The sequence below is a fragment of the Megascapheus bottae genome, chromosome 17 (genome assembly GCF_031878675.1).
Source record: "Megascapheus bottae isolate mThoBot1 chromosome 17, mThoBot2.hap1, whole genome shotgun sequence".
NCBI classification, from domain to species: Eukaryota; Metazoa; Chordata; class Mammalia; order Rodentia; family Geomyidae; genus Megascapheus; species Megascapheus bottae.
In genome coordinates this window covers 32,732,373-32,756,227 of record NC_143525.1, presented here as the reverse complement: position 1 = coordinate 32,756,227, position 23,855 = coordinate 32,732,373, and the positions used below count along the sequence as shown (strand labels likewise).

The 23,855-nt window shown below is 49.9% G+C and overlaps 1 protein-coding gene across 1 annotated transcript; it reads left to right on the top strand.

Moving 5' to 3' along the window:
* Positions 1-672: 672 nt before the first annotated feature.
* On the top strand, positions 673-15,783 carry Tbx21 (T-box transcription factor 21). The gene is made up of 6 exons (XM_090351678.1): positions 673-1,166; positions 12,767-12,921; positions 13,204-13,325; positions 14,183-14,341; positions 14,434-14,495; positions 14,639-15,783. Exons 1-6 carry the CDS (start codon positions 673-675, stop codon positions 15,255-15,257), a joined length of 1,611 nt encoding a protein of 536 aa, XP_090207804.1. The 3' UTR covers positions 15,258-15,783.
* Positions 15,784-23,855: the final 8,072 nt, after the last annotated feature.

Sequence of the window (23,855 nt, the reverse complement as noted above, 5' to 3'; positions counted from 1 at the left end):
AGGCAGAGCGGGGTCAGCACTTGGCAGCCCAACGCTACCCGACGTGTGAGAGCTTCTGTGGGGGTGGGCTGCTTCGGCTGCTCCCCCCCATTCCACCGGGTTCCAATGTGCTCCAGGGTTGGGGGACAACATAGCCCATCACGTGCGCCTTTGTGGGGCCAAGGCCATTAGCGCAGACACACGGCAGGAGAATGCCCAGCTAGTCTGTATCCGGGCTACCTTGGAGGGCTTCCTGTAGGAGAGGGCCTTGGAAGTCTCTAAGCGGTGCGCAGGGATTCGCCGGTCTCCACGGTGAGGCGCCCACCTCGCCGGTCTCCATCCACCACGTAGAATTAACCCAGTATTAGCCGCGAGGGGGCGGGGTGAGGCGGGGCGGGGCCGGGGTGCAGGGTGGAGGGGGAACTTCATAAAGCCACCGCGAAGGCGGCGGCGGCGACGGCGCTAGTGACAGTGGCCCGCCGGAGAGGGCGAGCCGGGGAGCTGCCGCGCGCGCGCGCGCCTGCCAAACGCGGGGCGCGGGAGCCGGGCGCCCCGAGTCCAGGCTCGGGTGGCCCCCCACCCCTCCCCTGCGCCCCGCCCCCAGCCCCACCCCCACGACCCTCTCTAGACCGTGGGGGAGCAAAGAGGAATTCGTCCTCGACGGCTGCGGGGAAGGTGCCCAGCCCGCCCCGGATGGGCATCGTGGAGCCGGGCAGCAGAGACATGCTGACGGGCACCGAAGCGATGCCGGCGAGTGATGAGAGCCGGGCGCCCGGCGCGGATCCTCAGCACCGCTACTTTTACCCCGAGCCTGGCGCGCAGGACGCGGCCGATCGTCGAGGAGGCGGCGGTCTGGGGGCGCCCTACGCCGGGGGCGCCCTGGTGCCCGCCCCGCCGGGCCGCTTCCTCGGAGCCTACGCCTACCCACCCCGACCCCAAGCGGCCGGCTTCCCCGGGGCGGGCGAGCCCTTCCCGCCACCAGCGGCCGCCGAGGGCTACCACCAGCCCGGAGACGGCTACACCATCCCGGACCCGCGCGCCGGGCTCTACCCGGGACCACGCGAGGACTACGCGCTGCCCGCGGGGCTGGAGGTGTCCGGGAAGCTGCGAGTGGCGCTCAACAACCACCTGTTGTGGTCCAAGTTCAACCAGCACCAGACGGAGATGATCATCACCAAGCAGGGGCGGTGAGCGCGGCGCGCGGGGCGGGGCCGGCCGGGACCCCGCCGGCGGGACTGGCTGGCTGGCTTTCCCTTTTCTGGCTCGGCGTCCTTAACGTCTCCCAGTTCCCTTAACGTCTTCGCAGTTCGGGCTTTAAGCTTTAGGAAGAAGTGGGGTTTGTAGGCGAGCACCGGGGAAACTCTGGAGGGTTGTTTCTGCCCAGGGTTTTCCACCGACAGCCAGCGCCAGGGACAGAGACGGTGTGGGCTACCGGAGAAGTCACCTCGATGCAGGGGCAGAGGCACCTCTGGCTTCACCCCGGCTTGGCAGGTGCCCCTGCCAGCTCTCTGGCCAAATGGGAGTCGCAGTGGGCAGCGAGGAGCTTGTGTCCAGGCTCTGATGGTTCTGGACCTCCTCTTAGGCACTCTGAAGGAGAAACTGAAGTGTTGGGGACAGTAGTGGAGAGGGGGGTAAATCCTGGGGATCTCCTCTATCCCATCCATCCTTCCCGGAGCAGAGGAGCTTTGGTGGTGTATGGGGGGGAGGGCGGGGAAGAGGAGGTAGGCCTGGATTTGGTAACATGGAGAAGTAGTCGCCAAGTTTCCTTTCCGGTCTTACTTGAGATCATCTGTTGTGTGTGTGTGTGTGTGTGTGTGTGTGTGTGTGTGTGTGTGTGTGTGTGTGTTCGGCAGGGGAGGGGGCAGTGAAGCTGAGAGAGGGGGGACACACGTATCCTTTCAGAAATAAATGCCCAGGGGCCTGCGCAGCAGCGCGCCGCTTACCCAGAGCCTGAGCCGGTGGCTAGGCCCACGCTGCACCCTTGGAGACAGGTCCCTGAAAAGTCTGCTTAGTCACCAGTCCAGGTCTGGGGAAGGCTGGCAGGGAAGTCCTGCGTCCACCCCTCAACCCCGTGGGGGCATCAGTGGTCCAGCTTGGGGTTGAGGGTGCTGCTTCCGCACAGAACCTGCTGCCTGAGGAAAGAAAGAGAAACTTGCCACTTGTGTATAAGCAGCAGCCTCTTTGGGCCTCCTGGGCCTGACTGATGACAGGATGCTCACACCCCTCCCTTCGGGGACTTGGTGGGCTCGAGACCAGCCAAACCCTCTGGACTGTGCCACTGGTGGGCTGGGATGTTGGGGAGGTGTGGAAGAGAGACTCTCAGGGCGTGGCACGGGTGGAGAGGGAAGACCTAACTGGGCCCCCAAATGGGTGTTCAGAAGCATCTTGATCCTCTAGACAATTTCGATGGGGTGATCTGAGACTGAGGGACCTGTCCACCTACCCACATGTGGTTGTTGCTGATTTATTCCTCTCAGCTGGGATGAAACCCTGGGAAGATGGCAGTTGTTTCAAGGCTCAGCCTTCGTCTCTGAAGCCTTCTGGTAATTCCTATCCACGTGTCAATCACAGGCCAGCTTTCTGGACCCAATGTATCTGAACTGGAAGGGACTCAGAAGTTCCTGTCCAAACCTTTCACTGCACAGGCTGAGAAACTGGCCCAGAGACAGTAAGAGACTTTGCCGAGGTTACACAGTACATGCACGCATTTGTCAGCGCTCAGGTGGAATCAGTCTGAGTTTCTCTCTCTGGCTCCCCAGTTAAAACAGCCACCCACACTGCCCCAGGGCCTTGCATGTGCACTCACAGTGCTTTCACTTCCATTATTTCATTATGTTTTCATCCTCCCAATTTACAGATGAGAAACACGAAGGTCAAAAATACCTAGTGGTAGCTTGCACTCCATCCCACAGAGAACTCTCTGCCTGTGGTATTGGCAGGTGGCTTTCCCATGCTGGAGTCCAACTGGAGCATCTCCATATTAATGCTAGGCCTTTGCCCCTGCAGTCTGGATTAGCAGAGTGAATGGGGTGAGGTTCAGTGATCTAGCTGAGCTGGTCTGTCAGGGGTCTGGTTTTTTTGTTATTTGTTTTGTTTCCCATCCTGGGCTGGAGCTCAGGGCCTGAGCACTGTCCTGGGACTTTCTCAAGGCTAGAGCTCTATCACTTGAGCCTCAGCACCACTTCCAGCTTTTTTCTATATATATGGTACCGAGGAATTGAACCCAGGTCTTTGTACATGCTAGGCAAGCACTCCACCACTAGGCCAAACTCCTGGCCCCATGTCAGGTGTCTGTTTTAAGGAGGTGCTTCCAGGGGGTGACTTGCTAATGTGTGTCTCCATCACTTCTCTGTGTCTCACTGGACAAGTCCGTCTCTGTTTTAGATGCACATCCCTAAACCCCCCCCCTCGCCTTTTTTTGTGCCAGTCCTGGGGCTTGAACTCATGGGTTGGGGCACCTCTTTGCTCCAGGCTGGTATTCTAACTATTTGGGCTACATCTCCACCTTCTAGCTTCTCACTGATTAATTGGAGATAATAGTTTCATGGACTTTTCTGTTAGGACTATGTTTGAACCAATAATCTTAGATCTCAGCCTCCTGAGTAGTGAGGATTATTGGCACGAGCCACCAGTGCCCAGCTGGATTTTTTCATTTTTTATTATTAAAAAAATATCCCAGAGGCTGGGAGTTTGGCCTAGTGGTAGAGTGCTTGCTTAGCACGTACAAAGACCTGGATTTGATTCCTCGGTACCACATACATAGAAAAAGCTGAAATGGTGCTGTGGCTCAAGTGGTAGAGCTCTAGCCTTAAGGAAAGTCCAAGGACAGTGCTCAGGCCCTGCATTCAGTCCCCAAGACTGGCAAAAAAAATAAAAATAAATTCCACTAAGAGGATATTTTTCAGGGGAGGAACATGAAGGTGTAATACCTCTGTGTCTCTGATCATATAAAATAATATCTATCAAAGTGAATTCCAACAAACAGAAACAAGAAGTTTCTTTTTTCTTTTGTTGATTATGGGGCTTGAACTCAGGGCCTGTGTGCTGTCCCTGAGCCTTTTTATGCTCAAGGCTAGCACTCTACCACTTTGAGCCATAGCACCACTTCCAGTTTTTGAGTGGTTAATTGGAGGTAAGAGTCTCATGGGGACTTTTCTGCCCTGGCATGCTTCGAACATTGATCCTCAGATCTCAGCCTCCTGAGTAGTTAGGCTTGTAGGTATGAGCCATTGGCACCTGGCTGAAGTTGTTTTTTTTTGGTTGTTTGTTCGTGTTTTCTTTTCTTTTTGTCTTATGTGTTCATCTCTCTGTCTTTGGGAAATGGGGACACAGATGGAGAGATGAAGGGTGAATAAATGCAGCAGTGGTGCTCACCAGTCACTGCATTGAAGCTGAAGTGCACAACTTATAGAAGGAAAACCTGACAGAGAGCAGGGAAGGGGTGACATTCTCCAAAAAGAAATGTACTTTTTACCTGACTTATGTAACCCTTCTGTACATCACCTGTATATAACAATTTAATTTTTTTAAAAAAATATTCCAGTACAATCTGGGAGCCAGTGGCTCACCTATGTAATGCTAGCTACTCAGGAGGCTGAGATCTAAGGATCAAAGCTCAAAGCCAGCCCTGGCAGGAAAGGCTGAGACTCTTATCTTTACTTAACCACCAAAAAGTCAGAGGATAGAGCCTTTAAGTACAAAAGCTCAGGGCAGGGCCTGGAGTTTGGCCTAGTGGTTGAAGTGCTTGCCTAGCATGCACGAAGACCCAGGTTCGATTCCACAGTACCACATACATAGAAAAAAGCCGGAAGTGGTGCTGAGGCTCAAGTGGTAGAGCTCTAGCCTTGAGAAAGTCCCAGGACAGTGCTCAGGCCCTGAGCTCAAGCCCAGGACTGGCAAAAAAAAAAAAAAAAAAAAAAAAAGCTCAGGGCAGCATCTAGGCCCTGAATTCAAGCCTCAGGACTGGCCATACATGCATGCTTGTGTGCACACACACCTAATCCCACTACACACAAAAGTATTTCTTCCATCATCTCTCCTGTCTGCAGATCTATTAGGAAGACATTAAGTAAATCCCAGCTGTTGTTTTACCTAAATCTTTATACGCTTCTGAAAATGGATCTTAAAAGATAAAAGCTGTTAGCAAACCTCAGAAGAAGGCTGAACATAGTCACACAGGCCTATAGTCTTGGCACCACTTGGGAGGCTTAGGCAAGGAGGTTGTGAGTTCAAAGCCAACCTGGAGCCCATAGGAAGTCCAGGCAGCAGCTTGGGTTAGCTAATAAGTCTAAAACAAAACAAAAAACCCAACAATCTGAAAAGAAATGAATGAGTAATGATAAAGGATTTATTTTGATCATTGTTTTTAAATACTAAAAGAGAGAGGGAGGGGAGAGAGAGATTAAAAAATACCAGCATTTTTCCCTGATTTTTTTCCATACAGGAAGTACTTGAATCTGCATTTTACAATCATTTGTATCTATGTGTTTTTGTTGTTGGTTTTTGGTTTTCTGTTTGTTGGTTAGAAGACTTGAACTAAGGGTCTAGGTGCTGTCCCTGAGCTTCTTTGTACTTAAGATTAGTGCTCTACCAGTTGAGCCCCAGTGACACTTTCTGCATTTTCTGTTTATGTGGTACGGAGGAATCAAATCCAGGGCTTCATGCATGCTAGACGAGCACTCCACCATTAAGCCACATTTCCAGCCCACTTCTGTTTTTATTTTTTTCTTGTGGGCTTGAACTTGGCCGGGGTGCTGTCCCTGAGCTCTTCAGCTCTAGGCTACTGCCCTACCTTTGAGCCAAGCCCCACTTCCCATTTTCTAGAGGTTAATTGGAGGTAAGAGTCTCAGGTCCTCTTGTGCCCAGGCTGACTTTGACTTTACACCTTGATCCTCAGATCTCAGCCTCCTGAGTAGCTAGGATTACAGGCGTGAGCCACCATCCACCAGCATCCACTTCATTTCTGCGTTTTTTTTGTTTTTGGTTTTTTTTTTTTTGAGTGGTTGATTGGAGACCTTTCTGCGTGAGATGGTGTCAAACCTCCATCCCAAGTAGCTAGGATTACAGGTGTGAACCCCTGGTGCCTGGCTGTATCTCTGTTAAGGGAGGGGTGGAGATTGTTGTTCTTTACCATTTTCTTTGAATACCCCCTCTTGGATGTGACCTTAGAAGTCCTCTGCTGGGGGAGGAAGACAAAGGACACATCACTCTCCATTTAATCCCATTAGCCTCTGTATCTTTTCAGAGATACAGTTTCTGGACCTGAGAATTTCCATAGCTCAATAGCTCAAAGAACAGCTTTTTTTTTTTTTCGGGCCTCCAGCTTTGGTGGGCTGGCCTGTCTCTCCATGGGGTTCTAATGACTTGCCAGTCCTCACCACATCACCCACTGCTTTCTTCCTTTCTGAAATTTTCTGCCACCCCAGGCTCACCCACAGCCCTGCAGCCTTTCGTCCCAGCTGAGTCATTCTGTCCTGGATCCTTCCTCTCCTGCCCACCTGGGTGGAGAACAAAGGGGCTGATTCCAGATAGGAAAATTGAGAGAGAAGAAGCGAGGGGAGGAAACTTTGGTGTTTGTGTTTGCATTTGTGCGAATTCTGGATAGCCTGGCCGTGCTGCACACAGGCGTGCTAGAGTTTCTATGTGGAGTGTGTTGATGAATATCTAACGGGATGGTAGAGGAGAGGCTGGGCCTCTGTGGGTGTGTGGGAGTATATTAATTGCTGGTAATCCCCATTTTTCTGGGTGCGATTGGTTGATTATTATAATTAAGATAACTCGGGGGGAATCTCTGTTGTTAAATAGCTCAATTTGCTTTGTGTTTGTCTACATGAAGTTAGAGGACGGTAAAAAACAACTTCAATTCCATGTAGTCGTCTTGGGCTTCCGCCATCACCGTTTTTTCTCCTTCACATTTCAACTCAGACCTTTTTTTTTTTTTTGCCAGTCCTGGGCTTGAGCTCAGGGCCTGAGCACTGTCCTTGGACTTTCTCAAGGCTAGAGCTCTACCACTTGAGCCTCAGCACCACTTCTGGCTTTTTTCTATGTATGTGGTAGTGAGGAATCGAACCCCGGGTCTTCATGCATGCTAGGCAAGCACTTTAACCACTAGGCCAAACTCCCGGCCCCCTCAGACCTTTTTTACATGTGTATAAATACACTTTCTGTGAGGACTATGTGGCCAAAGACAAGTGGCCATCTATGTTATAAGTCTGAGGTTGTAGTTGTGGCAGATTCCTCCATGCTCCAGCCACCACTCCATTTCCAGTTTTTTGGAGTTTTTTGTTTTTTTTTTCTTGGTAATTTAGTGGAAATCAGAATCTCACAGACTTTCCTGTCTGTGCAGCCTCCTGAGTAGCTAGGATTATAGGCATGAGCCAGCAGCACTCGGCTTCAGTTATATGCTTGAATGCAGGGTCTGGACCCTGTCCCTGAGCTTCCTTTTGCTTGAGGCTAGCATTCTACCACTTGAGCCACAGCATTGCCTCCAGCTTTTTCTCTTATATAGTACTGAATTGAACCCAGGCCTTCATGCCTACTAGGCAAACATTGTACTACTAAACCACTAAACCACATTCCCAGCCCTACAGATATGCTCTTAAGAGGTGGTACCAGCTGGGTGCTGGTGGCTCATACCTGTAATCCTAACTACTCAGGAGGCTGAGATCTGAGGATCACAGTTCAAAGCCAGCCTGGGCACAGAAGTCTGTGAAACTTTTATCTTTAATTAACCAACCGAAAACTGGAAATGGTGCAGTGGCTCCATGTGGTAGAGCAGTAGCCTTGAACTGAAGAGCTCAAGGACAGCACCCAGGCCCAGAGTTCAAGCCCCACGACCAACAACAAAAAAAAAAAGAGGTGGTATCAAGCTGGGCACTGGTGGCTTCTGCTTTGAATCCTAGCTACTCAGAAGGTTGAGATCTGAGGACTGTGGTTCAAGACCAGCTGAGGTAGAAAAGTCTATAAGAATATTATCTCTATTGCTTTTTTTTTTTTTTTTTGACAGTCCTAGGCTTGAGCTCAGGGCCTGAGCACTGTCCTTGGACTTTCTCAAGGCTAGAGCTCTACCACTTGAGCCTCAGCACCACTTCCGGCTTTTTCTATATATGTGGTACTGAGGAATCAAACCCGGGTCTTCATGCATGATAGGCAAGCATTCTATACCACTAGGCCAAACTCCTAGCCCTATTATCTTTAATTAACCACCAAAAAGCCAGAAGTGGAGCTGTGGCTCAAGTGGTAGAATTGTGACAGTCTTGAGTGAAAAAGCTGAGGAACAGTACCTAGGCCCTGAGTTCAAGCCCTAGGATCAACAAAAAAAAAAAAAAAAAAAAACAAAACTCAGAAAACCTACTTATGTTCCTGTATTTTTATTAATTTTTTGGTATTGCTGGGATTTGAACTCAAGACCTCATGCTTGATAGGTTGGTGTGATACCACAGTGCTTTTAGCTCTGTTTTCCTTTTCCAGCCTGGACAAGCCTGAATTGTGCCCAACCTATTTTAAGCTTTCTGCCATTGCTGGGAGCTCAGACTCAGCCACTGCATCAGCTCTTCCCAACTTTAGGTTGGGATGCGAGGTGTGGGCCACATTCTCAGTTATGGACTGAGAAAGAGTCTACTCAGACTGGTCTGGAGCCAAAATTCTGTTCTTAGTCTCCCAAGAGTTAGGATTACAGGCATTGAGGCACTGTTGTCTAGTTTGGTTAGCTTTGGTTTATTAATTTTATTTATTTATTTTTATGTCAGTCCTGGGGCTTGAACTTAGGACTTGGGCACTGTTCCTGAGCTTCTTTTGCTTAAGGCAAGCACTACACCACTTGAGCCACAGTGCCACTTCCAGCTTTTTCTGTGTGTGTGGTACTGAGGGATCGAACCCAGGGCATCATGTACTAACACTAAGCCACATTCCTAGCCCAGTTTCAATATTTTTGCTTTGTGATGGTGTTAGAGCTTGAACAGCCTGGGTGCTGTCCTTTAACATTTTTGCTCAAAGCTAGTGTTCTACCACTTGAGCTACAGCTTCACTTCACACTTTCTATTAGTTAATTGGAGATTAAGAGCCTCTTGAACTTTCCAGGCTGGCTTCAAACCTCGATCCTCAGATCTCAGCCCTCCTGAGTAGTTAGGATTACAGGCATGAGCCACAGGTACGGGCTATCTTATTTATTTGTGTATTTATTTTTGCCAGTCCTGGGAACTGAACTCAGAGCCTGAGCACTGTCCTTGGGCTTTCCTCAAGGCCAGTGCACTACCACTTGAGCCACAGCACCACTTTCAGCTTTTCTATATATGGGATACAGAGGAATCGAACCCGGATCTTTGTGCATTCTAGGCAAGCACTCTACCACAAGGCCAAACTTCTGGCTCTAGCTATCTAATTTTTTTGAGACAGAATCTGAACCTGTAACAGGTTGCCCACAAACTCTCCACCTTCTTGCTTCACCTTGTCAATGTGCTAGCACTTCAGGCACTAACCACCACACCTGGTTGTCCTTGTTCTTTTCATTTTGCAGTTAATAATGGCAAGTGGAAGTGTGTGCTTGGGATGTGGTGGGGTAGGTTCCGTGGCTCTGAGAGTCACCTTGTGGTGTGGGTCCTTGGGAGCAGCAGAGAAACTGGGAGGCTTGGACTCAGACGCTTTAGGAGAGGGTTCAAATGTGGCTCTGATCTGTCTCCATTCCTGACTTCTTCCCAGCTAAGTCTCATGTAAATTGGGTGCTATTTTGAAATTCAAGCTGGTGATGGTTCGTACCTTTCAGAGTGAAACCAAGAGCTCCTCTCTTCTTTTCTCTTCCCTTCTCTTTGCCCATCTTCTGCCTGCCTTCTTCATTTCCCATTACTCATAATAAAAGCAAGATGGAAACTGGGTTCCGGTTGGCTTACGCTGTCAATCCTAGCTACTCATGAAACAGAGATCTGAGGACTGGAATTTGAAGCCAGCCCAGGCAGACAAATTGGAGAGACTCTTAGCTTCAATTAGCCAGCAAAAAAGCCGGAAACAGAAGTGTGGCTCAAAAAGCAAAACCAAGGGCCATGAGCATGGCCTAGTGGCAGAATGCTTGCCTAGCATGCACAAAGCTCCGGGTTCGATTCCTCAGTACCACATGCACAGGGGGAAAAAAAACAAACAAACAAAAAAAACAAAAAAACAAGCTGGAAGTGGTGCTGTGGCTCAAGTGGTAGAGCTTTAGCCTTGAGAAAGCCCAAGGACAGTGCCCAGGTCCTGAGTTCAAGCCGCAGGACTGGGAGGACTGAGGGAGGGGCAGCAAAACCAAGGGATGGAAAACACAGCATTGGGCTCTGCAGTTTGAAAACCCAGCTTTACTCTCTCACCGGGAAACTGTCACCAAAATCTCTCTCCTATCTCTAGTGTTTTCACATATAAAACTGCAAATAACATTTTCTATCTCAAGGTATGGTTTGATGAGTGGGGTGATATGTAAATAGAAGCTCAAAAATGTGCTCTGGAACTAGGGATGTGTGGCTCAATGCAGAGTGTTTGCTCAGTGTGTGCAAGGCCTGGTTGGACTTTATACACGGTACACACACACACACACACACACAAAACCCAAAAAACAAAACAAAACACAAAACAAAAAGTGGAACGGGGTGCCAGTGGCTCGCTCATGTCTGTAACCTTAGCTATGCAGGAGGCTAAAATCTGAGGCTCACAAGTAGAAGCCAACCTGGATAGGGAAGTCCACTAGATACTTGTGTCTAACCACCAGAAAACTGAAGTGTAGCTACGAATCAAGTGGTTTCATCATCCCTGAGTAGCTAGGAGTGGAGATATGAGTTATGAGTTGCCAGTACCCAACTGGGATGAGAAGCGATTGTTTCTTCTTTCTTTTCTCTTTTCTCTTTCTTTTTTTTTTTTTTTGTCTTTTGCCAGTTGTGGGGCTTGAACTCAGGGCTTGGGGCTTGGGCACTGTCCCTGAGCTTTTTTTTTTTTTTTTGCCAGTCCTGGGCTTAAGCTCAGGGCCTGAGCACTGTCGTTGGATTTTTTTGTTGTTGTTTGTTTGTTTGTTTTTTCAGCCCTGGGCTTGAGCTCAGGGCCTGAGCATTGTCCTTGGACTTTCTCAAGGTTAGAGCTCTACCACTTGAGCCTCAGCACCACTTCCAGCTTTTTTCTATGTATGTGGTACCAAGGAATCAAACCCGGGCCTTCATGCATGCTAGGCAAGCACTTTAACCACTAGGCCAAACTCCTGGCCCCTGTCCTTAGGGTTTTTCCAAGGCTAGAGCTCTACCACTTGAGCCTTAGCACCACTTCCAGCTTTTTCTAAGTATGTGGTACCAAGGAATTGAACCCAGGCCTTCGTACATGCTAGGCAAGCACTCTACCACTAGGCCAAACTCCCAGCCTGTCCCTGAGCTTTTGATCAACCACTTGAATCACAGTTCTACTTGCAGGGTGTTTTTTTTTTTTTTTTTAGTTTAGTGGAAAGAAGATTCTCATGGACTTTCCAAGCCAGAGTGGCTTTGAACAGTGATCTTTAGATCTCAGCCTCCTGAGTAGCTAGGATTTTAGGTGTGTTCACACCTAAAACCGGTGCCCAGTTTGAGAGGAACTTCTGCTAAGAGTTTGGCTCTGCTTGTTTTGGTAGCCCAGGTTTTAAGAGAGAAGCTTCGCCGCAGGAGCTGGTGGTGGCTCTCGTGGTAGGGAGGTGCTGGCTCTGGTGATGCTGCTGGTAGAGGTGGCTGTGATGTTTGAAGGCAGTGGTCGTAGTGATGGTGGAGGTGGTTAGAGGGGGACAGTGGTAGTGATGGTGATAGTGGTGACAGTGGCAGTGATCATGGAGGTGGGGGTTGTGTCCATGCCGCTGCGGGCTGTTGTGATAGGAGCAGTAGTTGTAGCGATAGGAAGGCGGAGATAGTGGTAAGGGTGATGGTGGTTGTGATAGTGGAGGTGGTGGTTGTAATGATGGTGATAACAGGGGTAGTGATTGTGGAAGTGGTGGGGAAGGTCATTGAAGGAGAGAACTTCCCTTTCTGGGTCTGACTATGGTACAAGAGAGAATACAACAGCATCCAACTCCCAACTCCTTCGCTTCTGTTTTTCCCAAGAGCCAAGACTTCGAGCCTGAGGATTGTTTGGTACAACCTTCTTTTGGAAGGATGAGATGCTCCCTGTCTGCCTAGGACATTAACTGATCCTCTGATGAGCTCAAAGTGGTAGAGAACTAGCCTTAAGCAAAAGAAGGTTGGCAAGAGCCCCTGGGCTTTGAATTCAAACCTCCTGACTGACCAAAAAAAAAAAAAAAAAAGCCTATGGGCAGGGAATGTAGCTCAGTGGTAGAGCATTTAACACCTGCATGTATGTGACCTCAAGTTCTACTCCTAGGCACTGACATATATACACAATAAAAGACCGACTTAAGACCGACTTACAGGGTTTGCTGATTCCTATGGTGTAAATACTTCAAGCTATCAGTGTGATGTTGAACATAGTTCCTGGGCAAATGATGTTGAATAATATCAAGATGAACACAGAATTGCACAAACCGTTCCCTGTACTGTATCCCTACATGGATACCCTAGCCATAAATAACCTCCTCGGCATAGACAAGAGGGGAACATAGTAGGGAGAAAAACCAAACAGGAAATGATTTGAGTATTGATTATCTTGGCTTTTAACAGGATGTATTTAATTGTAAGTTTATGCCATTAAAAAAACCTCCTGACTTTGCCTCCTGAATGCTCGCCAGCTGGCTCCTGTGAGCAGGTGGGAGCGGCCGGGCACGGGGGGTGATGAATACATATTGCGCCCTCTCTCTTCTCCACAGGCGAATGTTCCCATTCCTGTCATTTACTGTGGCTGGGCTGGAGCCCACCAGCCATTACAGGATGTTTGTGGACGTGGTCCTGGTGGACCAGCATCACTGGCGGTATCAGAGTGGAAAGTGGGTGCAGTGTGGAAAGGCCGAGGGTAGCATGCCAGGTATGTGCCCCACTTAAGGGTGCTGGATAAGCTTTTTCCTCAAGGCAGCACGCCTCCTGGTGGAGCCCCTGACCTCTGACCCCCGACGCTCTGGGTTCAAGTCTACACCTCTCCCCTTCCCCCTAATTCCCTTTGGATTCTCTCTTCTACTTCCTTCTGTCCACACCTACCACATTACCATCCACCCTCCTCTGTCTCATTGTCACAGCTTCCCGCAGGGATCTGTTTTCTGGGGAGGGGAGTTGGGAGGGGTCGCTTACCAAAGAGGTCAACTCTCTGCAGGGAACCGCCTTTACGTGCACCCAGATTCCCCCAACACTGGAGCCCACTGGATGCGCCAGGAAATTTCCTTTGGGAAACTTAAGCTCACAAACAATAAGGGAGCCTCCAACAATGTGACTCAGGTAGGACCCCCTGGCCCTGTGGTGGCCCGCTCTGAGGCTGAGATCCTGGAAGCCACAGGTGGTCCTGGGACCCCGGGACTGTTTTCTAGTCCTTTTTCTTCTTCTCTGTAAACTCTGGCTCTTTCTCACCGCACATTGAAAGGAAGCTGGAATGGAAAGAAGCTGGTGGGGGTCACCTTTAACCAACCCAGGCCAAGCTAGCCTTGGGGGGCTTCTTCCCTGAATCCCAAGCTGCCAGGAGTTGTCACCACAAGGGGCTGAGATTCCTGATGTCTCAGGGATGGGTGCAGAGAGGCTTCAGGTTAAGAAAATCCCATTCAAAGCACTTATTGCCGGGCACTAGTGGCTCAGACCTGCAGTCCTAGTTACTTAGGAGGTTGAGCTCTGAGGATCACAGTTTGAAGCCAGCACAGACAGGAAAGTCTAGGATACTCTTACCTCCAGTTCACCACCCAAAAACTGGAAGTGGTGCTGTGGCTCAAAACGGTAGAGTGCTAACCTTAGGGGAAAAAGCTCAGGGGCAGTCAGTGCCCAGACTCTTGAGTTCAAGCTCCACGACCACCAACAAAAAAAACGCCACACATCCCTAAAAAGCCCTCTTGTGCTAATACTTTGGCCTTCATGGAGCAGGAAAGGAGGCAAGGGGCTAGAACTGGGCCCCCAAAGAGGTTGGGGACTGGGGTTGGAGGGCCTGGGAGAAGGTACATACATGACTGTGGAAGGGACTTGATGGCATCAGGGTCTCTTCTTGCTGGCCCACGGGGCCAGCAGTTGGTGAGGCAGAGGGCCATCCAGAGCCAGCTCGAGGACAGCAAATCCTTAGCCTCCCAAGCTGAGGTGTTCCGCCATCTCTTCAGATGATTGTGCTGCAGTCCCTCCATAAGTACCAGCCACGGCTGCACATCGTGGAGGTGAACGAGGGGGAGCCAGAGGCCCCTTGCAACTCCCCCAACGCGCACATCTTCACTTTCCAAGAAACCCAGTTCATTGCTGTCACTGCTTACCAGAACGCAGAGGTGAGAGCCACAGTCTTCCTGGGAAGGATATTTTCAGAAACTTCTAGATCCCCAGACCTATGGCTCAGGTGACCCTGTTTCCTTCTGTCTAGATTACTCAGCTGAAAATTGATAATAACCCCTTTGCCAAAGGATTCCGGGAGAATTTTGAGTCGTGAGTATCATAGGATTCCCTTTCCCTTTGGGCCCCTCTGTTGGGACCAAAGAAATGAAAGAGTGAGGAAAGGTAGGTCAGACTCTATGGGTGCTGGTTCAGCTTGTGACCCCTGTTTTTCTTGCTTCTGGTTTTATTTTTAGCATGTATGCATCTGTTGATACCAGCGTCCCCTCCCCTCCCGGAGCCAACTGTCAACTGCTGGGAGGGGACCCCTACTCACCGCTCCTATCCAACCAGTATCCTGTCCCCAGCCGCTTCTACCCTGACCTTCCCAGCCAGGCCAAGGACATGGTCCCTCAACCGTATTGGCTGGGGACCCCTCGGGATCACAGCTATGAGGCCGAATTCCGAGCGGTCAGCATGAAGCCTGCATTCCTGCCTTCTGCTCCCGGGCCCACCATGCCCTACTACCGGGGCCAGGAGGTCCTGGCCCCCGGGGCTGGCTGGCCCATGGCCCCCCAGTACCCTCCCAAAATGGGTCCAGCTGGCTGGTTCCGCCCCATGCGGACTCTGCCCATGGAACCTGGTCCAGGAGCCTCTGAGGGACGGGGGCCTGAAGAGCAGGGCTCCCCATCACTGTGGACTGAGATCACCCCCCTGCGGCCAGAGCCTGGTGACTCCGGACTGGGTGAAGGAGACTCTAAGAGGAGGCGCGTGTCACCCTACCCGTCCAGCGGTGACAGCTCATCCCCCGCCGGGGCTCCTTCTCCTTTTGATAAGGAAACCGAAGGCCAATTTTATAACTATTTTCCCAACTGAGCAGATGCTGTGCTGCGAAGAAAATGTTCTTAGACTGGAGGATATGGACTACATTAAAAAAAAAAAAAAAAAGACAGGCTGGAGAAACCCCTGCTCCCCTTGGGGAGGGGAAACCCAAGGATTCTGGGTTCACTCCCTGCTTCCTGGCCCATAATGAAATGTGACAGGAGTGTCCCCTGGCCCTTCCTCCATCCAAACTACAGTCGTGTACCTGGTGCTGCTTCTGGTGGATGGCCCTGTGGAGAAGAGAACCCTGCTGATGTGAGAGAAGATTCTGGACACAAAAGAACTTCTTGACTACTGGTCAGGTGAGGTGCTGGGTCTGGAGATCAACCCTCCACGTTGGCAGTAACTGGATAGTTTCATTCACATGTGTGTGAATCCCTGACCCGGAGATAAACACGGGGCTCTCAGAACAGTCAGCCAGCCAGAGTCAAGGAAGAGGACTCAGGTGTCTTAGAGCAGCTGGTCTGGGCCCACCTGCTGGGAGACAAGAGTGGGACACAGGGGAAGGGGCAGGGAGGAGAGGGGTGGGGGAGCGCCTGCAGCCACATGAATCTCATTTGTATGTCTGTGGGCATGCACGCTTTTTTTTTTTTTTTTTTGGACAGAGACTATTTATTGTATGGAGAATGGTGTCTGGATGTATTTCCTTTGTCTTCATCACTTTCTGAAAATAAACATGGAACTGTTGAGTGTGTCTTGTTTCCATGCCAGTGGTGTGTGTGTGTGTGTTGGGGAGGACTCACCTGGGGCTGGGCTGGTTCGGCAGTCATTCAGTTAGCTCTCCCTTATGGGAATACCTCCTAGGAACCAGAAGTGTTCAATGGAGCTGGAGCCAGGCCCTCGACAGTCTGTCTATTCTCCCTCTTAAGGCATCTTAGGACAAAGATTTATCTCTCAGTCTTTGAGTGCACCCAGCCTGGGAGGTGGGGTGTGAGAATAATTTCAGGGCATCAGGTTGGATGGAGCAGGGGCCTTGGTGGAGAGCAATGGTACCTGAGTTCTCTTCGTATCTCTATAGCTCTCCATTTTCATTTCTAGGGCTGTTCAAGGATGAAAAGAGCAAATATAAATTGAAACATATGGCATGGCCATTTTTGTAGGTCAACAACAGCCAAATATCGCCACATGTGGTGATATGTGCCTCTAATCCCAAGAATAGGTCAGGGGATCAGAGTCTCAAGGCTATTCTGGGAAAAACTTTAAGACTCTACTTGAAACATAACTAAAGCAAAAAGGGACTGCAGCTGGAGACCAGTGGCTCACACTTATAATCTTAGCAATTCAGAAGGCTAGAGACCTAAGACTCATGGTTCAAATCCAACCTGGGCAGGAAAGTCTGAGACTTACCTCCAATAAAACTACAAAAAAGAAACAAAAACAAAGGCTTGATAAAACAAAAAAGTACTGGAAGTATGGTTCAAGTGGTAAAACACCCACTTAGTAAATGGAAGACCTTGATATCAAACCCCAGTACTGACAAAAAATAGTCAATATTAGCAACTTCATATTTTACCAAATACATGTGAAGTGTTAAAAATACTGCTTGACAAACAGTGCTCAGTGTGTAAGTTTTCATCATTTTTGTTCTGTAGCTCTGTGTCTAGCTGTCTCTACAAACAAGTTGGGGCTTGAACTCGGAGCCTGGGCACTGTCCCTGAGCTGCTTCTGCTCAAAGCTAGCACTCTACCATTTAAGACACAGCTCCACTTCTTTTTCTGTTTACATGGTACTGAGGAATCGAACCCAAGGCTTTATGCATGCTAGGAGAGCACTCTACCACTAGGCCATGTTCCTCGCTCCAGGAAATTGGTTTTGACAATCACTTCAGTCCTCTGTGAGCTTTTTCTTGTAGGAATTTCTCTCCTGTGTGTGTGTGATTTGTGGGTTGATGATCACTTCAGTATTGAGGAAAATTTTAATTTGGTCATTTCAGGAATGGAAAGGTATCCATGCCCATCCTTCTACCAGCAGCCCTCCACTTTTAGTCACTGAATGATTAGTTCAATGCCCCTCAAACTGAATGAGGTTTACGGATAGAGAGGTCACATGACCCAATGGGCCAGGAGCAGGGCAAGGAAACAGGAGGCAGAGGTGCTTGTCATCCTTGCTGTCACCCAGGACACCAAGCCCAGAACAGAGAATTAGGGCCTCAACACCTGCCCCAAACACCCAGCCATATTGTTCTCTTCCCAAACGCCATGGAGGCACCACAGGACTGTGAACCTAATTTGGAGAAGAAATGTTGAATCGGGACCTCCTGGAAGATAGCATCAGGAGAGGTAAGCTCAAGGATTCCAGGGTCAAACTGAATGCTTGAATAGAAACCTGAACCTGTCCGGAGACCACCACGTCAGTGCCCTCCCCTGTCCATGCTGCTGGTGGACTTTGCTATAGAAGAGTTACCAGCTTTGGCCCAATGATCAAGACCTGGAGAAAGTTCCTCACCAGGGCTATGTGAAGTCACCCATCTTGACCTCATGTAGACCACTGCACAAGTCTGAGACGGAACATCATGAGAATCCCACTCCAGGGAGCTGGAGGAGGGTGACACACTGTCTATTAGGAAAAACAGCAAAGCAGGCATAGTGACGCTTGCCTATAATCCCAGCACTCAGGGGCAGGAGACAGAGGGATTGTGAGTTTGATGCCAGCTTGGAATATATAGTGAAACCCTGCTCCAAAAACAAGAGTACAGTGCAGTGGTTCACACCTATAATCCTAGCTATTGAGAAGGCTGACATCAGGAGGAACATAGTTCAAGGCTAATCCAGCCCTCGCCCCTAAAAATTAGTAAGACCCTGGGCCTGGAGTTTGGCCTAGTGGTTAAAGTGCTTGCCTAGCATGCACGAAGACCTGGGTTCGATTCCATGGTACCACATACATAGAAAAAAGCCGGAAGTGGTGCTGAGGCTCAAGTGGTAGAGCCTTGAGAAAGTCCAAGGACAGTGCTCAGGCCCTGAGCTCAAGCCCAGGACTGGCAAAAAAAAAAAATTAGTAAGACCCCAATAAAAATCTGAGCACAGTGGTATACATCTGCCACTTCAAATGGGTGGAATGACAACCTAAGCTGGCCTAGGCAAAAAACAAGACCCTATTTGGAAGACGGCAAAAATAAAGGCTGGAAGTGGAAACGATAGAGCACTTGCCTAGAAAGTGTAAGGCCCTGACTTCAAATCCCAGTACCGCCAAATCAAAACAAAAAGCTCCAACTATATTCATCTTAGTTGCCAAATGTTTTTAATGATTAGGCAAAAATATGAGATCGTGGTTCAAAGTCAGCCGAGGCAGGAAAGTCTGTGTGAGACTCTCAATTAACCACCAAAAAGCCGGAAGGGGAGCTGTGGCTCAGGTGGTAGAGTACTAGCCTTGAGTGGAAGGCTAAGGGCCAGTGTGTGCCCAGGCTCTGAATTCACTGGAAAGAGAGGGGGTGGGGAGGGAGGAAGGGAGGAAAGGGATGGAAAGAGAGGAGGGAGGAAGAAATACCTATCTTTTGAAAAAGCAATGGAAGGAGAAACGGAGTTGGAGTACTGACACCCTGCAGTCGCAGGTCACCACTGTCACCTTTAGCGTTTAGGGGAGGCCAGCGCAGGACTGGGGTGCTCCAGGCCTGCTGGGCAACAGAAGCAGCTGGGACTGCGCTGGGGAGGGGCCCGGCTTGCCTGCGCGGATCCAGGTCATCTGGACCCGACTGCCCCTTGGTCCTCAGGCCAGGGCTCGCGGTGCCTGCTCCCTGCCAAGCCCCAGGGAGGTGCCCTTGCCAGAGGGAAACTGAGTCTGAGTTCAACTCGGGCTCTGCGCCTCCCCTGAGCGCTGGAGCCTGGACCCTGGCATGGCTGGGGGGCCTGGGACCTGAGGCGCTGCTCCATCCCGCTCCAGCATCTTCTCTGCCCTGACCCCACAGGCCGCTCCCCAGGTGGGCTAGGCCAAGCCCTGTCCCCAGACACCAAGTCACACCCCTGGCCACCCCAGAGCAAGTGCTCAAGGCCATGCAAGGGAGGGGACAGGCACCTATTTCTGCCTCTAACTTCAGCAAGCTGGGACTTCTGCCCCTCTGGATGTTCTAGTCCTGGTAGCAGGACTCTTGCATGGGGGTTGCAGGGCGCACAGAGTTCCTCATAGCTGGAAGCTGGGACCGGTCAGGGGTGGACATGGACACAAGGATGCTGAGTGACCCTGCACCAGGGAGGCGGGACAGGAGGAAGAGAGTTCCAGGGGGGCTGGGCTGCCTGCAAGACCTACATCAAACAACAATAACTCAAAACAAAGCAAAGCAGACAAAATAAAAGCTCCAGCGGTGAGGAGGATCTGAAGTGAAGAGTCCAGTCTCTCCACCTTGGCCAATGGTCGAGTCCCCACCTTTCTTTTCTTTTTGTGGGCTGTGATGGGGGGTGATGGGGAGATGGAGTGCTGTCAGCCTTCTGCCTGGCCTGTGAGCTCTATGGAGATAAGCTATCCTCAGAAATGCAGAACCACTGGTTTGCAGGCCTGTGGACATCAGTTAGTATCTGCAGTGTCCCCACGCTCTGTCAAATACAAAAACATTGCTCCAAAAAGGTGAGGGAAGCATTGGTGTCTCATATCTATAATCCCAGCTACTCAGGAGGCTGAGAATCACGGTTTGAAGTCAGCCTGAATAGGAAAGTCCCCGAGACTCCCATTAACCACCAGAAAAATGGAAGTGATGCTGGGGCTCAAAGTGGTAGAGTACTAGCCTTGAGTGAAAAAGCTCAAGGACAGTGATCAGGCCCTGAGGTCAAGCCCCATGACCAAAATCAATCAATCAATCAATCCACCAATCCCCATCTCCCACTTTCTCTACCCCTCTCCAAGGGTTCAAGGTGAGATTCTATCAGCTGAAACTTCTCTGTGGCCCTGCAGACCTGTTCCTTCCTATCCCTATTTTCATTTCTTCCAGGAGGGACAGAGGATGTTTCCGCCTTCAAACTATGTACACATGAGCACATGTGCACCACTCTTTAGAGACACAGGAGGCCTCTTCTCCTGCCCACTCCTAGCATTTGTGGGGGCCCAGTTAAAATATTTGAAAATTGTAAAACTAGCCATTTAAAAATATACATTGTATCCTCCGACATTAACAAATGCAAATTTTATGGGTTCTAAAACAAAGTTTGGATTTTGAATTCTCAGACTTCCCAGAATTCCTTGCTAGTGTAGACAGTGGCCCCGAAGCCAATAACAACTAATGCTTCGTGGACCCATTGTGTTTGTAGTAACTTAGGGGACAGGCCTGGGGTGTGGAGGGCATTCACAGGGGAGAATGGGGGCCACCTCCAGTAGACCGTCTGGGCAGCTTCTGGGAGTGGCTCCAGAATGGGATTTTCTGACTCCTAAATGTCCTCTGAGCCACGGTGGGGTGGGGAGGTAGTGAAGTGGTGTCTGCCTTTGCCATGTATCACTGCTGAGCTAGGCTCCAGCCCCAGCTTCATCCTGGGCTACTTGGCAGAAGGTGGAGCTCAGGCTGTGATTGAACTGGGTCTTTCTAAGGTCCCCGACGCCCTCTTGAGGACATTTGGAGAATTGCAGCATTTTTGTTCTGGACACACTGTAGGTTGCTCGGTTCCTCTTTCCTTTCTGGCTGCTGCCCTCACTGTTCCACTTCTTCCACTCACACCCTTCCTTTCCCATAGCCATGCCTAGTTACCTTCCAACCTCTGGATGGATCCTTCATCTTGAGAGGCTTCTCATATTCACAGCCAACAAGGCTCAGCATGCCCATGGATCTGGTACTAATGGCTTGGGTTTGTGCATGTGAACTGATCCCTGGAAACATCTAAATACCTCAAAGACTTTGAATGACATACATAAGAAGATGTGGAAATCACTAAAACCCTACCCCAGGGTGAACCCCTCCCAACCCCATGCCACAGTGACTACCCTGTTCCAGAACCCCTTCCTCAGCTGACTCATCTGTCAGCACGAGCACTCACTACTCCTGTGACGATACTGGCTCTGGGGGATAGACAAGAAAACAATAGTGGGGTGAAAATCTGGGAACCTGCCCTTGTACCACCCCATTTGTTGAGTAAGACTCACATGGGGCCACATTGGGCAGGTGTGGAGGGAGACTCTCCCAAGTATGTGCTGGCTTTCTGGACCTCAGGGATGGGTCCCAGTGGGAGAGAAGTGAGTGACATCTCCTTTTCTGCTTAGAGGATCTCAAAAAAAGGCGATGACTCAGCTGGGTGCTGGTGGCTCACACCTGCAATCCTAACTGCTTAGAAGGCTCTGAAAATCTTGTTCCAAGTCAGCCTGAGCAGGAATCCAGTCTGTGACTCTTATCTCCAACGAACCACCAGAATGCCGTGAGTGGTAAGTGCCACCTTTGACTGCAAAAGCTAGGGCACAGGGCCCAAGTTCAAGAGCTAGTACAGTCATTTAAAAGGAAGAAAAACAAAAAAAGAAAAGAAAATCTGTGGGCCAGGTGTGTGGCCTAGTGGTAGAGTGCTTGCCTAGCATGCACAAAGCCCTGGGTTTGATTCCTTGGTACCACATACACAGAAAAGGCCAGAAGTGGTGCTGTAGCTCGAATGGTAGAGTGCTATCCTTGAAAAAGCTCAAGGACAGTGCCCAGGTCCTGAGTTCAAGCCCCAGGATTGGCAGCAAAAAAAAAAAAAGAAGAAAAGAAATAAAAGTTGTGAGAGGAAGAAGGGAGGAAGAAAAGAAAGAAGGAAGGAGAAAAAGTCTTTCAGAAGGGAATGTCCATCCCCAGTTGGACTCAGAATAAGCACCCTGACCTACAACTGGTAAGCTGGCATCTGGACCTGTGCAGGCAGAAGACGTAGGCTGGCGGGCACATGCACTGTCTTAGACAAGGTCCTGAATGTTTGAATGTTTTGGCTGGCTTTGGCATGGGTTGAGGTTATTTCTGGCGCACGGTGTCATGCCTAGGGTATTTAACTTTAACACTCTCCATCAATAAACTAGGACTGGGAGGCAGGAAGATCACAAGTTTGAAGCTAACCTGAGCCATGTAGAAAAATCCCTGTTTCAAAAAAGCAAACAACTGGCAGTGCCTGGACTAAGGGAAGGAGAAAAGGGCACTTGGAAGGGTGACTGTAACTCAGGGTTCCCCTTTTTTGTCACTTCCAGAGGATGCAAGACTTCCTGTTAGGGCACCCTTCAAACCTCAGCAGAGATGGGGGGGCAGGTAGCCCAACTGTTTTGGTACAAGGAGGTGGGGTGAAGTGAGAGGCCGAGGGAACAGATGAAATCCGGCGCAGTGGCATCACTCGTTTTCCTCTGACACTGGAAGTCCAAGAGCTTCAAGGGTCAACAGGTAAAGGCAGCTGGACCTGGCTTTGAAATTTGACCTGTTAAGCTTAGCTACCAAATTGTTTTTTGGTTTTTGGAAAAATGCTTCCCCTGCTCGACCACCTGCATGTAGTTATGTGAGTGGTGCTTACCACTGAAGCCCAAGGCTGCACAGCAGTCACCGCACAAAATGATTCCTAGCCCAATTCACTGAGTGCTGATGACTTTGCTGTGGCAAGTTCAAATCCCACCAGAGTAGCTGGGAAATAACAAAAACAATCTGGGGTTTGAATTGTAATAACCTGGCAGGCTTAGCTGCCAATTGTTTTTGTTTTGTAAAAATGCCTCACCTGCTCGACCACCCGTGTGTGGTTTCATTCTTGTGTTTATTGACTGTGGGCCTCGTAAGGTGACATCACAAGGTAGCTTCCACCTGCGTGCGGTGTTTACCTTTAAAAGCTCAGCCCCACGGACGGTCAGGGCTGCTCTCTACCAGCCCGAGGGTGGAGAACGGCCGCTAGGTTGCTATTAAAATGACTCCTAACTCAGCTCACTGAGTACTGGTGACTCTTGCTGGCGGTTTGGGCCCCGAGAATGGCTGGGATACTGCAAATTCAGCCTCAGTGTCGGGGGCGGGGGGAACGTGCCTCTGACTTTACCTCTTACCTCTTCTTTCCCTCCTTTCTAGAATTCTCACTATGCAGGGAATACGAAGCTTGGGTGAGATGCTCACTGAGGAGGAGGCATTCCATGCCAGACAAGGGCCTGGAACCATACATTTTTCATTCTTATGTGTGTATGTGCTGGTTTTGAGCTTGAACTCAGGGTCTGGGTGTGCCTCTGAGTCTTTTAGTTCTATGACTTGAGCCACAGCTCTTCTGGCTTTTTGGTGGCTCACTGAAGACGAGACTCACTCTCCTGCTTGGGCTGGCTTTCAACCGCGATCCTTAGATGGCAACCCCCTGGGTAGCTAGATTCCAGGCCCCTGACAAGCAGGCAGTTTTCCATCTGGCTGATGATCTAGATTTTGGCCTTCGGTACTGGGAAGTAGTAGAGGCATTTTAGGCTGAATGAAGTGGCCTTGGTTTTTCTTTGAACTATAACTCTGAAAGTCTGCATTAGAATGGAAGTGTAATGGACAGAGTTTAGAAGGCCTAACCTTAGTAGATCTTGGGTGACCGAAAGGACCAGAATGGAGAGACTGTAGAAGGGCAGAGGGCGAGGTTCAAAGGGAGGGGGAAGTCCTAGGTCTTCAGTTCATGTGAGCAGGGAGCAGCATTCCTTTTCTAGGGCTCCATAACGTGAATGGCTTAAAATAAC